This window comes from Numenius arquata, chromosome 16 (assembly GCF_964106895.1).
Source record: "Numenius arquata chromosome 16, bNumArq3.hap1.1, whole genome shotgun sequence".
Classification (NCBI taxonomy): domain Eukaryota; kingdom Metazoa; phylum Chordata; class Aves; order Charadriiformes; family Scolopacidae; genus Numenius; species Numenius arquata.
The window spans coordinates 10,113,069-10,127,420 of NC_133591.1; the positions used below are offsets into that span (position 1 = coordinate 10,113,069).

At 46.0% G+C, this 14,352-nt stretch overlaps 1 protein-coding gene across 1 annotated transcript in view; it reads left to right on the forward strand.

Annotated features, from left to right (window-relative positions):
- FBRSL1 (fibrosin like 1) overlaps positions 1–14,352 on the forward strand; it is a 541,510-nt gene that overhangs the window by 513,254 nt on the left and 13,904 nt on the right. Inside the window, exons 9-13 of the mRNA XM_074159755.1 lie at positions 1,531–1,927; positions 3,470–3,723; positions 7,833–8,320; positions 10,479–10,529; positions 11,469–11,564. Of these exons, the coding sequence (XP_074015856.1) occupies positions 1,531–1,927; positions 3,470–3,723; positions 7,833–8,320; positions 10,479–10,529; positions 11,469–11,564 (1,286 nt within the window). The remainder of the gene's footprint in view (positions 1–1,530; positions 1,928–3,469; positions 3,724–7,832; positions 8,321–10,478; positions 10,530–11,468; positions 11,565–14,352) is intronic.

Genomic DNA, 14,352 nt, shown 5'->3' on the forward strand with positions numbered 1-14,352 from the left:
CTGCCTTTTATCTCAAGGAAGGAGGTGCCATCACTACCTGGGCAGGCTGTGACCCATTGCTGTCCTCCTCTCACCTAATGCCGCCGAGGTGATGCTCAAGCCATCGACGCCACAGCAGCGAGGGCTCTGGCCTCGCACAGGCTGCGTTCGCAAGCGCCTGGTTAGAGTGTCTGCGCAGCCAGAATTAGCTTGTGGTGTGTGTTGTGTGTTATTTCCACACCTCCTACGTCAGGAACTGGCTCAGTCCTTTGATGAGACAAGAAAATTTCAAAGGTGGAATTTGTGTGTGAGCGTGTTGGGAGCATGTTAATGAGCGTAGGTAACATCTCCTGCATGTCTGCAAGCCAGCTAAATGCTAACAGCTGCCAGCACGTTCTGGTGGATAATAAAAGCGTGTATCCTAAAAGTCATTTAGAAGTGCTGTGTGTGCACGGTGGGGTGTGTGCATGTGAAACACATGGGCAACACTAGTTCTTGTAACCCATGAACAGCTTTTCCTGTGCTTGTGGGTGTATCTGTACTCAAAGATAACACAGATTATGTCGAAAAGGGAGTTACAGTGGGAGTTGAATCACATTCGTGTTGGTCCTTTCGGTTGTCTGTGACCTTTTTGATCTGCTTGATCTGAAATCTCTCTCCTTTCCTCCCTTTTCCCTTTTTCCTTTCCAGCCTTTTAACCCTTTGGGCTACTTTGTTTAGCTTAATTTGGAAAAAATGAAGTACTTGGCATAATAGAAGGAGTAATTCCATATGGAATTCTCACCGTAGGTGCATTTTGCAATGCATTTCGCATTCCTGATAGCTCAACATGCCGTGCATACAGGTATGTGCAATACTTAGGGTGAGCAGGACTACACCTGGTTACTCACTGCACTTCTGACTGGATTTTTCCAGCATTCTCTGTTCTGTTCTTCCACGCAAGTGTGTGGCCAGGGAACAGCAGTGTCCCGGCTTCACTGCAGCCCTGCTCCATCCTTTGCTACAGGAAGATCCCAGATAGCCTCCTCCTAGAAGCCAGGTGGGGTTATCATTAATGATTAGTGCTTGGGTCACGGTGTGTTGTAGCTGGAGTTGAGCCTAAACACAATGTAGATTACCTTGAAAGAGTGTTGAGAAAATGAAATGTGTTAATGATCAGGCTTGTGTTCATGAGTTTCATTATCAGCCTTAAAACTTACATTGAGCAGGAAATACTGTAGCAGTAACTTGAGACACGTTCACACTCCTACTGTACATAACCTTGGGACTCCATAGAAGTCACAAAGCTGTGTGTTCTTTGTAGTATGCGTTCATTTAGTGACAGCTAAGTCTCTTACACACATCCTAACAAGTACTGTAGACTGGCTGGTCAAGGACAGCGGAAGGACAGACGCACAAACACACATCCATCTTGTTAGCAGCAGCGCTCCCACGATGCTCCCACAAGCTGAAACATGACTTGTTTTTTCTCAGGCATGTGTTCTACCAAGCAGAGAAACAAACGCAGACCTTTCAGCATGCGCTTTGTTCTTTTTCTCGTTGCTCCATAAGGTCCCACCTTGAATGACAAGCCAGAAGCGAAAGCAGCCAATGTCCCAAAGGTGTCTGGGCTAGAGCGGAGCCGGGAGCTGAGCACCGACGTGCCCTTCGCCCTGCCTATCCCCAGCCCCCAGCCAGTAGCTGCTGTTGTGACTTCGACTTCCTCAGCGCCCACGTCCAGCGCCAGAGCGAGCCCACTGTTGAAGAAGGAGCCAGTGATTTCAGCACCAGCACCACCAAGGCTCACGCCTCAGCCCCAGCCTCGGCCACAGTCACAACCTCAACCTCGGCCGCAGTCGCAGCCTCAGTTAATACCTGAGCTTCGGACCCAGCCGCCGAGTCACATCCCTCCACCTCTCAATTACCAAGTGCATCATCAGGTGGCCCACAACGGACTCAATAATATCAGGTAGGGGAAAGGGACACTCGTGTTATCTTTATGCTACTGCCGGGACAAAACTTGTTTCAAAAGGGATAGAAATTGCTGGGAGGCAAGACGAGCACTCTTACTGCCTGGGTAAGATGCTCCTTGTTTTTGGTATTGGACTTTCTGTGCTGACTCCAAAGGCTGGAATTTCCAGTAGTGGTGGATAGCTGCGTTTGAAACATGGTGGGAGAAAGGTTTGTGTAACTGTGGGGTAAAGTTACTATAGGTCCAGTTTCTAGTGGGGTTTTGCACTGTCCTGAGACGGACAGTTCTTGTCTTAAAAATTGAAAGTGGTTTGAGTCTGAGCAACTCAGGAACTTGAGTCTCAGCAACTTTAGAAAGACTTCCATTGAAGTAGGTTTGTTCATGGTTATCACAGTTTTTTGGTTCACCAACATCAAGAGAGGTATATCTATATAGGAAAATGCTGTGTCCCTTAGAACAGGGCTCCAGTGTGGGTTGAGAAATCTGCTTCAATCTGACGTGGTCGGATCTAGCAGGATGCTTAGCTCCACTGTTTAAATTTCCTCCATCCAGTAAGTAGGATGGGTGAAAACGGTATGGATAAAATGTTTCTAGAGAAAAGAGTTTAGACAGTCAGCTGGAACTTGTATAGTCTTTTCGCTGGTACAGCAAACATGCCTTGCGTCCCAAACCAGAAGTAGGCTAGTTTAAACAAGATGAGAAAACTGATTTAAAACATAATAGTTGGCTGCACAAAGGTCAAAATATGAATACAGGGAGCTGCCATTAATGTGTTTTTCATAGTATCCTGCATTCTGTTGTGGTTTAACCCTGTAAGTGCCACCACAGTATAAATGATTAATAATATTTCAAACTATTCAAGATATGGCAGAGGTTTAGATTGCAACAAATAATTGGTATTGTGGGAATTACACGAAATAATAACTGCAGTGATACTGCCTTTCACCCCACAAAACTTAGATCACTTACAGTGGAGTAATAATAATAGAAAAATATTTAAAATACAGAATTATTACGTGAATAATTTAATAACATGGCATGTGTTTGCATGCTTGTGTGAATATAACTACACAGCATGCACAGCAGATACAGCTTGGTCCCAAAGTCACTCACACTGTGCAATTCTGTGCACCCAGAGCAACAGAAGAAGGAATTAGAGTCACTGCGTTGTGTGGTCACGAGGATGCACGTGGCCACTGCAACGTCATCAGAGGCTAAATAAAGGTGCAAAATCCAGCTGCCTCTGTGGCCTTCATTAGTATCTCGTAGATAGCTCTGAGGATTGTAACTTGCTCAAGCACCTGAGGAAATGCCACTCCAGAGACCCCAAGCCCTGTCCCACCCTGTTGGAGAAGCTCATTAGGATTCATTATTGACTCCACTGCCGTTAAGAAAAACATAAGTGTGGGGAGATCAGTGTTACGTAGTTGTGTGGTTTCTGGTAGGGTATTTATTGCACTGTTTCAATCTTGTAACACTCTCTCTCTTTCTCTCTCTGTCTCTCTCTCCCCTCCTCCCCCCACCTTTTTCTCTCTGCAGCCGGAGCAGCAGTGCTAGCAGTGCAACGAGCATCAGCCTCCCGAAACACCTTCCCCTCTCCCCCCAGATTCCTCCGCACCATTCCTCCGGCCCGGCTCTGCCCCTCTCCATCTCTAATCTTGCTACCTCGCACTTCCCTCTCAGATCGCAGACCCAACACCAGCACCATCCGGCCATGTTCGCCACCCCACCCACGCTGCCACCTCCACCAGCGTTACCTACCAACAGCCTCGTGATACCAGGTCACCCTGCGGGTAGGTTCCCTTCTTCTTCCAGGGCGGATCTGCTGTGCATGCACTGGAGGGTGTTGAGAGATGGGCTGGCTGGTGGGCAGGTAAAATAAAGTGACGCAGACCCTTCCGCGGGCAGTGTGTGCTGGAACTGTGAGAGTGCTCCTGAAACAGGTAGGAGACATGGACGTGCTTTACCAGATGAGAGATTGTAGAGACAGCACTGTAGCTTCCTATAAGAAGTCTTCGAAACAAATTTTTCTTGAAAAAATTTCCTTTTCAGGGCATGAGTTGTCCAGTGTGGCATTCCACAGTCATCAGACATTTTTTAGATTAACAAAGGACTCATGTACAGTTTGCCATTCTCCCCTTTTTCTCCCCACTTGAGTGAAAGCTGCTGCTGTTAGAACTGACTTGAAGAAAATGTGTCTGATCATCCCAGAAGATTGCTCTAACTGAACACCTATCCCCCGCTCTGATCCTTCGAGAGGCAGGATCCTCTGCCTGTGGAGGCAGGAGCTGTCTGTGTGCCCATGGCTGCTTGGCCTTTCTGAGGCAGACAGCTCAGCTGACAAGCTCTGCTGTTCGGCTCTCACTATCTTTGCATCCTTTTAAAAAGTTTCCTTTGTTCACCCTGGCCCCCATTCTATTGTCACTTCTGCCCTAAATGCCCTGTTTATAGCTTATCCATTAGCCTACAGCTGTCCCTGGAAGAGACCCTGGCAGCTGGAGACTTCCCCACAACTTTCACTTGCTGGGGCCTCCTTTTGATCTGGCATTTGACTCCACAACTAACTCAGCAGGGATTAACAGGACAAGCATTTTGCAAAAAAAAAAGCACCCTCTGTTTCCTACAAAGCCAGTTAAAGGAATAAGGAGAGGGCAGATTTGCTGCGGAAAAATCTGGTGGCCTTGTGTCCCATTTTTTCCTTCCAGGAGCTAAACAGTGTCCCATTATTTATAACTGCTTCCTTAAATGAAAGAAAAATGTGAATTGGTCCAAAGTGAGCTCTCAGAATGATGATAGACAAAAATGCCGTGGGTTCCTAGCCAGAAGCAGGACCACATAGGCCAAAGCTGCTGGCTTTCACAGGCCCTGGCACCATCTAGAATTTCAGCCACATGGCTGGGAAGATGTTGGCAGCACTGTGGGAGACCTATTCATTGCTTCCCCTGTTTAAGGCAAAGGACTACTGTGATGGAGCCTTTGAAAGTCTTGCAAAAGGAAATAGCAATGTGCTCACTAAAAGCATGATATTGCAGTCACTGAAAGCAAGTATGTTTTCACCATTAACTTCAGGAGGTGCAAGATCAAGTGACCTATTCACATTGAGCAGCTTGCCAGGAAACGCTAACAGTCTTGCTCCTACTAAAAGGATTTCTCCTGCAATTTGAGCATGAGAAGCCCAAGTTAGTGGAGGGAAAGGTCTGGGCGTCTAACCCTGCAGACAGGGAAATGCCTCTTGTCTGCATTATATGAAATGCCTGCAAACTGGCACATCATAAAATCGATACAGAGTGCTGCATAGCCAGGAGCTTCTGTTGTCATTCGCATAAAAGTTTCTTAAAAGCAAATGATATTGCTGAGCAGCCCTGAAGAGCTGGGATCCAACTGCTGCCAGCAGCATAGACCTTGCTGTGCCGTTCAAGTGCGTGCGCGCTCTCAGTAAAAGCACCAGCTTGGAACAGCCATCAGAGAGGGTATGGCCCTTTGAAGTCTCCTTTTTGTCATCTTTTTCTTCCTCTACTTTGGAGGAAAATGTGCTTTAAATTTTCTTTGGCACCCTTGTCACTGTTGCTGAGAAGAGAAGCAGGGCTTCTGCATTCACTGATGGTACAAATTCAGGTCTCTGAATAACAAGAATGTACTTCTGGTGGCATTTCTTCCTTTTGAAACTTAAAGCTTGTACCAGTAATTTAGGAGCAACCCTTGTGTGGGCTGCTGCCCTCTACTCAAGGGCACCAAGGCCTGATGTAGGACACACAGAGGGAACAACGGTCTTTGTGTCCTCTCTTCTGAACAGGAGGGGACCCAGCAAGATTAGCAGGACTGACCTTCTTCTGCCGTGCCCACCTTGTGTGCACACATGGAGCAGTAGCATTTGGGCATTCGAAGGGCTGCTCAGCCCCTCTGCTCCTAGTTGTGTTACAGCATGGCCAGACCCGTGGGACAAGGCGTCACTGGTAGCCACAAGAACTTAGCTCTGATCCTAACATTGCCCAGAGCTCTCTCAGGGCTGGGTTATTACTCAGCAGCCCCATCCTTACTGTGAAGCAGCCACTCCTCCGAGTGCCACACCGCTTCTCCAAACATCTCCAGGCCTTTTCTTTTCCTGATAAAGGCCAAAGTCGTGGTACAGGCCCATGGGCTGGAGCCAGCTGCAAATCTATCAGTCTGACTTCAAGTCTCTTAAAGAAATTGGATATCAGAGCACTTCCAACTGCCAACTCGCTTTTATCTCTCCCTCCAGAAAAGTGGATTATCTTGATGCTAACAGAAGGATTCAGTTTCTTTAAGTCATGCCAGATATAAATGCATAAACACACACACACACACATGCAGCAATCATACTCATTTTCTCTGAAGAGGTTAGGTTTTGGACCTAAGTGCTTTCAGCCTAGTTTTTTCTTGTTTGCTTGCTCCAAGGAGAACCCCTTATAGACTCTTTTGCTTCAGTGCCTTAAGCTTCAGTATCACAAGTATACGTACTTTCTGCTTTTGTATTAATTATTATAAAGATTGTAGCAGTACACGGTACTGCTCTTAGCAGTACATTTATTACTGAAAAGCAAATGACTTAGGCACCCAAAATTGGCTTTCAAAAGTGACTTTCAATAGGATGTAGGCTTCTGAGTAGCAGTAGAGACATTGAGATTTCCTATCAGAGTGCCTGTTTGTAAAGATCTTAACCACGTCACTTCAGAAAGTGATTGATTTAGACATTTCTAATGTTACTCCAGAAAATTTAAGTAAAAGAAATGCCTGAAGAACTTGAAATAAAACTTTAAAGCGCTTGTATTCTTTTGCCCCTTTACATTCAATTTTGTAGTTTAAAAGAGGTATTACACTGAAAGAAGTGGATTCATGTAAATGCAGAAGCCAGTAGGTCGTTCAGGACTGGGTATATGTCATCCACAGCTGGTGACAAAGGTTACTCACAGCTTAGAAAATATCTAACATTTTGGGTGCTGATTCCTGTTTGAAGTTCTTAGGCAAAATCACAGATGGATTCAAGTCATACCAGCAGACATTTTGGGGAGGTGGACATTTGTCCTTAATGTCTTCAGTCACGTCATTTCTAAAGGGCTGGTATCTTTCATCATCCTAAACCACATTCAAATTCAGTGCAAATTGTTCTTCCAGAGGACAATGATGAGAAGAGGTCACGTCTTATATGGTGGAACATTTTGTTCCTGTATTCCTTGCAACCTTCATGAGATCTTGAGCCAGTTCGATGTTTTCCTCTTCCCACTGATTCCTCCTCCATATTTGCTTATAGGAGAAAAGCCTGGAGGCAAGGACAAAAAAATGACAATTATAATCTGTTATAAATTGAGGAAAGGGGTACTTAGTATTTAGGATCTCAAAAAAAAAAACCTTACTGCAAAGAAGACCTCAGTTTGTAGGATGGATGTTCCTGGTCAGTGTGTGCATGTTCCAGGGGCTGAGAGGGAGGAGGATGGCATGGGGATCTGTTGAGAAATGGCCATCTGAGCAGGTGGTTTCCAGCCACCCAACTCCACGGTTCTCTCATAGTGTGGTAGATCTTGTCAAAGTTTTACCTCTTAAGCGCATAAATGTTAGCGTAACACCCACGTTAGGCCCACCATCCATTTTCACTTGCTTCTGAATCGCAAACCTCCGAAGGAACCAGGTGGGTATTACTCCTTTTAAAGCCAGCCCGTGTCCTCGAGGGTGCTCCCTGGCTGGTGCGGGGAGGTCCGGGCGCAGTGCCACCAGACCGGAGCAGGAGGTCGGTTCCCGGCGCCGTCCGGTGCCGGTGCGGAGGCGTCGCCGGTCGGCGCGGCGCGGGGGTATCGGGGCCGCGGGCGGGGGACGGGGCGGATGCTTGCTGACGCCCCCGATGATGTTTTCTGCTGTGATGACTCATGGTGTTCTCTCTTGTCTTTAGATACCAGCCTGTTGATATCATTCAACCAACCAATCATGTATTGCCAGCCTCATTCGGGGATTCTGATTGGTACTTTGTCACAGGCATCTCTCTTACCTCCACCAATGAGTCCTCACGTAGAAAACCACCACAGCATGACCTGCAGAAACAGGGAATGCCAGGTGAATATTGACTCTTTCTCCTCCGTCTTTGTGGTACTCACAGGCCCACGGGCCTCTGTGTCTTTTTTTTTTCTCTCTCTCTCTCCTCTAGATCACGAACTGCTCAGGCAAGAGCTGAACAACCGGTTTTTGGTTCAGAGTTCGGACCGGGCCGCTGCCTCACTTGGCCCGGTGCCGCTGCTGAGAGCGGAGTTTCACCAGCACCAACACACGCATCAGCACCAACACACCCACCAGCACACATTCACTCCTTTTCCATCCAGCTTGCCCCAGACGCCGCTCATGCCGCCCTCTGCACCTCCCATGGTGCGTACCCCAGCCCAAAATGTGAGGATAAGTAGAGCATCTCTGGTCAAAAAGCCTAACCCACTCTTGTCAAACAAAACCCAGTCCTCTCCATTTCAGCCGGGCGTGCTGTCCCTGCCCCTCCGACCTGGAGGCCTGCAGAGATGGTCCCAGCACTCCCAAAGGGACTCCCTTTCCATCTGGAGCCTCCACACCGAGCCTCCAGGTCCCCCACGCTGCGACCCAGGAGCAGATACCCCACCCATGAGACAAGTCCAGAGTCCCTTTAGTTTCCCTTTTCGTGTGTCTCACTGTATTTCAATTCCCCCTTCCCCAGAGCCAGGTGCCATGACACACCAAAACACACCTAGAAGGACACCGCAAGAGCAGTGGCCTCCAGGACCAAACGCAGTCCCCACAGCTGCTCACTGCGGGGCAGACCCGACTTGCTCACCCAGAGCTCTCGCCATAGTGCAGCATCCATCTGATAGGAGTTTTGTCCCTCTTCCTCCTGTTTCCCAAATCTATATCGATTTTGGCATTTATTATTTGATTACATCGACAAGCACTAATTTGTGTGTGGCTGGTTCTTCTTGTGGGAGAGATCCTCCTGGCCATGTAATACGCGTTAGCGTTTTGCCGTTGAATTTGCTTGTAACACAATGGGACTTTACTGCAGCTGTTACAAAATTGTTAAGAGATCTGCTACAAATGGATTTTGTCAGTACTTTAAAATGTGCTCTCTCCCAAATTTTGGCAATTACTTTGTGGGATTGAAAGAACGAGATTCAGCTTTTTTCCCCCTCTCAGTTTCACAGTGTCCAAAATGTAGAAACAGCCGCCTTCTGCTAAGGCGAGCGAAAGCAAAAGCAGCATTTGGGAAGAACTATCAAGAACTCAAGGAGCATAACGTTTCTCACTTTTCTTTCCCACTGCTGACTGCCCGATGACATTCTTGGGTTGTAATCTGCTTAGCAGGGAGACAATTAAAAGTAATACCATCCGCCCAAAATCCGGTCCCAGGTGTTTGCTCAATATACTCGTGTGTAAACACCTTCCCCTCTTTTCTTGGTCCGCGTAAAACAATCTTGAAACTTTTCTCAGAAACCTCCTGTTATTTAAGAATCCTGATATCCGATCCTGTGAACAGCTCCCTCCCCTCCCACCCGAGCCCGTTGATGTCAGCCTTCATAGCAAAAACAGCTTGCAAGGCTCTTTTGTTATATTTCACTCACATCTTCTTATATTCCACTAGATCAGGTCTGCTAATCCCAACACCAGAGAAGAGTGTTGAAATTTACAGCTGCATGTGTTTGGTAATTTATGGTATTTACACTGGAGGGGACATGGCTCCAGTAATAACTGTAATTAATGAAATTACAAATCTACTCTCCTGCACAGAGGAGTGTGAAACAGCAGCTGACTTGCCAAATAAGCAGCTTTTCATGGGGTCCTACAGCTCCCTCCCCTGCCTTCATCCCCACTCCCTCCTCCCCAGCAGAATGTACATACTGTTCAAAAATGCGATGTATATATGCTTTGGTTTTGCTTCCAAGGAGGTACAGGACAATGGTCATAAAAATAAATACGGGGCACAGACTGCACACATGGAGGTGTTAAAGCCCCATGCTGGAACGGAAAAGGTTAACAATCAGCTTTTCTCTGGGGTGCTCTCTCTTTTGCACAGGATGGGGAATATATAGAGATTTGTGCTTCTAAAGCAGTTAAGCCCTTTTCCAAACGATTTTGGCACTTACAGGAACCCAGAAAACAGGGAGTGGGTATTGGTTGCCCCTCAATAGAGGCTGGAGTCTAATGGCAAACCTACCTTCTAGTCTGTGGTCTAGTTCAGTGCTCCAGGAGCGGGTCCCAGACCCAGACCTGGAGCTGCAGTTCCCCGCGTCTGGCTGCGCTGGGGCTGCCGGGACCACTCTCCTCGGAGCGAAGGGGCCTCTTCACCCGAGGCCTGCAAACGGGGCTCTGCAGTCAGACTCGGCAGCCCAGGGGCTAGTGCCTTCCCGTCTCCGTTAGCTTTGGGCAATCAGCTCCCTGATGAGCGAGTATGGAATAACCAGTCAGTTCTGCTTGTTAAATGCTGTACAAACGGGCTGTGATTATTTGTCTGTGTTGAAATCCTGATGTGTCCGCTACTGCCGAAACCAAACTCACCTGTTTCCTTTTTTTTCTCTTTTCTTTCCAGTTTGACAAGTACGCTCCCAAATTAGACAACCCTTACTTTCGACATTCCAACGTGAGTGCTTACCTTTCTAGGTGGTGTCTTTGTTAATGGTTCTGCTTGCACTTCTTTTGCTTGTTTTCAATGGATCGGTAGTGTTTTGATTCATTTGTTTCTCTTTTTCCGTCTTGATTTTTTTTTTTTTTTAAGGTACAAAATTTTCTTTGGGCTTTTCTCTTTTTTTTTTTTTTTTTTTAAATCTTTGTCTACTGCATTTTTGCTGCAGCGGCTCTATATTGCTGTGCCTGGGATGGCAGGGAATGCGCAGAAGTTGCTAAATGAGTGGTCATTGCAGTATCTTTGCAGCTGGTGCTTCTCACAGTGCAGCAGCCCGGAGTGCATGGCTCTTTCACAAGATTTTGCTCAGGTCACAGGAGTAAGTCAGACTGGTGGTTTCTTCCTGGTGCTCCCCACTGCTCCAAAGCACAAAACCAATATGTTTTGGGACTTGTAAAATTGCTGTATGTGCTCAGGAGAGGCCTAAGCAAAACTTAACCCAACCTACACAACTACAAGGTGGCATGCATGTTGCCTGTGGTTAGTCTGCAATGCAGCATCTTGTGGTTCTTTTTCGCTTTGAAAAGTAAAGCGGGTCACATTTCAAAACGGGATCAATTTGTTTCCTACTGCAGAAAAATGCAAAGTTAACCAAAAGTGAACGTAAACCCCAAATTACTCTGATTCCTCTAAAAATGGTGAATGCTCTGTGCTTCCTGCAATAGTTCCACAAATTTTAAAGGCACATTTGTTCAGCACTATCTAGAAAATTCATCAGACGAGCGCATTTTCCAAGTTTTGGCTTTGCTCTTAAAAATTTTGAAAGCAAATTTAGTGAGTATTTTCACTGTGGCACTTGTTCAGCACAGTACTATTTTTGTGTGTGCCAGGCTTGGCACCTACCTCCATTATTGTTCAAGTTGTCCTGTGACATAAGCATCTCTTTTTCTTTTGTAGTTCTTTCCAACCTATCCTCCAGCAATGCCTGGAATGCCACCCATGCTTCCACATTCAGGTCCCTTTGGGTCACTTCAGGGAGCATTTCAACCGAAGGTACAAACTTCTTCTTCTGAAGGCTTTGTTCTTTTGCTGGGAGAGAAACGATCTTCAGAGTCGCGTCTCTGGTGATTTTGCAGCACATGATTTAACTAGCAGGAGTGCAGCACGGGGTTGGAAGCCATCACCCCGCAGATCTGTGAGCACCCTCTGCACAAAGCAGCCAACACTTTAGCAGAAATTTTCTCTCGGCACTACAGATAGTTCCTTGGAAAGGGATATAGTGGTTCACTTGCGAGGTCAACTGAAACTGGAGGAGAAGCATACAGTCAAATGCGTTACTTGATTGAAATATTTACAGCTAATAATAGACCGATGAGTCCCAAATCATTTTATAAATTTAACGGTCTGAGATTGCAAAAGATAAACTGTGTTTATTCCCGGGAAAAACAAAAAAAAAGAGACATTGACTGTACAAGTGTGGGAACAATAGGGAGAGACTGCTGTAAATGGGTAGAGCAATTTGAAGGAGCTGAATTTTTATTCCCAGTTCCGACACTGTCTGACCTTGGGCAAGTCGCTTAAATCTTCTGTTCCTCAGCTTCCTCATCTATGAAATTATCTTGCAGTGGGTTTTATAAGGGTTGATTAATGCCTGCAAGCTTCTTTGAGATAGTGTGTTTGAAAGGTGCACTGCAACTGTAACGTATCATTACAACTAGCACTGATTGGCATTTGAAAATGTTGCCATGATAACCACCATTTTTGACGAATTCTGTGGTGTGCACTGCTTTTTTTTTTCCTCTCAGATTTGTTCTTTTTATTAACTATTTTTAAATGTACAGAAACTGTTACATCTCTCCACACAAGAAATATGCATTATATCTATATAGCATTTGTTCGAAAATGGAGCATTTACTACATTTGTAAGTTGAGATGCGTTTAGCTTCCTTACATGCTGTGATTTTAGAGATTTCTTATCTTGAACTGCATTTCCATAGAGCTCTGCTGCTGTGTTAGAAGACTTGAAGGACCAGCCCTGTAGCCAGGCCATTCCTGTTTGCACTGGGAAGGTCATTTCCATAACCACACCAAGCAGGGCTGTGGGCTATGCTTCCCACAGCAGCATCACTGGCGTCAGTGGACATCAGTAATTAGCAACTGCTGCAAATAAGGCCTCTTACAACCTTCCCACTTAATTTTTTTTAATGGAAGCTGGAGTATTTCCTCAGCACCCATCGAATCCCTTACACTATTTTATTTTCTGGATGCATTACAAGTAGCAAAGTCTCTAAAATGGCTGTTTTCAACCCGAATTCTGTACGCAGCAGCTGCAGGCGTCAGAGAGGAGCAATTACAGCTGAGCAGAGGGACGGAACGTAGCTATCCCCTGATGGAGTTTGACCACCAGGGTTAATGGTTGCTGTTCTTGCAAGGGATGCCAGGGGATCTCTACAGACCCCATGTTGTCAGGGTGTGAATTCCCAAGAAAAGGAGCTGCACAAATAAGGTGGAATTGGCAACATTTTGCTAATGTGAAGATAGGGTGCAGTTTTGCCATAAGGCTACTGTTAATTAGGAGCTTCTGTTATATTGATAGCATGCTCTTCTGGTTTCCATCTTCATTGCGGAGCTTTATAGGTACCATCTCACTGTAAAATACCATTAGACCAAAGAGAAGCAGTTACATAGCGAGAAAGAAAAAGTGAGCACAGACCCTTTACATTTTTAAACAGTTCTTAGTGCTGTATTATAACTAGCTTTTAATTCATTTTAATGATAGATACATAGAAATTTGCTAGCTTGAGTTTAAGCAGCACAAGGTCACACTCTGGAGCCATGGTTAATCATTAACATCACTTGATCTCTGGACGGTGCTGTATATATGTGCAATCTAACATCTGAAAAAAAGGATAGGTTGAAAAATGAATCTGCCACTTTGGCAGATTATTTTCCAGTTTCCTAGAGGAGACAGAGCCCAACTGCTGGGCAAAGCCACTCTAGTCATCGTTACTGCATCGTTTTTCCGTGCTCTCTCCCTCCCAAGCTGTTTGAGTAAAGCCTTCATAATCACTACAGACCTGATGATTTGCTTTTGGCACACTGAATCCTGCACTTCTTGCTTTCCAAAGCAGAGGTCTTGGTTTTGTTTTTCCCCTTCCCGTGTCAGTTGCCTACAGCTGTGCGTGTAAATCCACTGCACATAAATCCAGGCTGACGGTAAACTTCTCAGTGAGCTTCCCGAAGGCCATTTCTCACAAGCTAAGAACTTGAAAAGGTCAGAAGTATTCAGTTTACTTTGCTGGAGGAAGCATTCACATCTTTCTCCAGGGGACAAAGGGACAGGATGACACCATGCTATTAACATGTTGTGATCTTAAAGCTCTTGCCTGTATGATAGCTGTAACTTATTTGCCACCTTATATATACCTCAGCTGTCAGACAGGCCCTGAGAGCACAGATCTGCCTGGGGAGCTCGTTGACTTACCTACACACACACACACAGAGGAGAATTCTCTTTTTAATGAGTCTGGAAGTTACGTAGCCTCAGACAAATTAAAACCTATCTTTCCTCCCACACCCATGATTTCACTCATTCCTCATACAGTTTGACTGTTTGAAATCTACTGTAATTTGACCTAAAATGTGAGTGAAATAATCTCTTGGGGAATGAGGTTTAACCCCTCTGCCCTCAGCTGTGCGGAGGCACCAGGTGCAGTTGCTCTGGGAGTGGGAGATGGAGGAATGCCAGAGTGAGAAGACGAACGAGTTCTTGGGGATCGTCTAGGACAGGGCAACAGGTGGGATCCGGAGGAGGAGGAAGAACAGGGATTCATTGAATGAG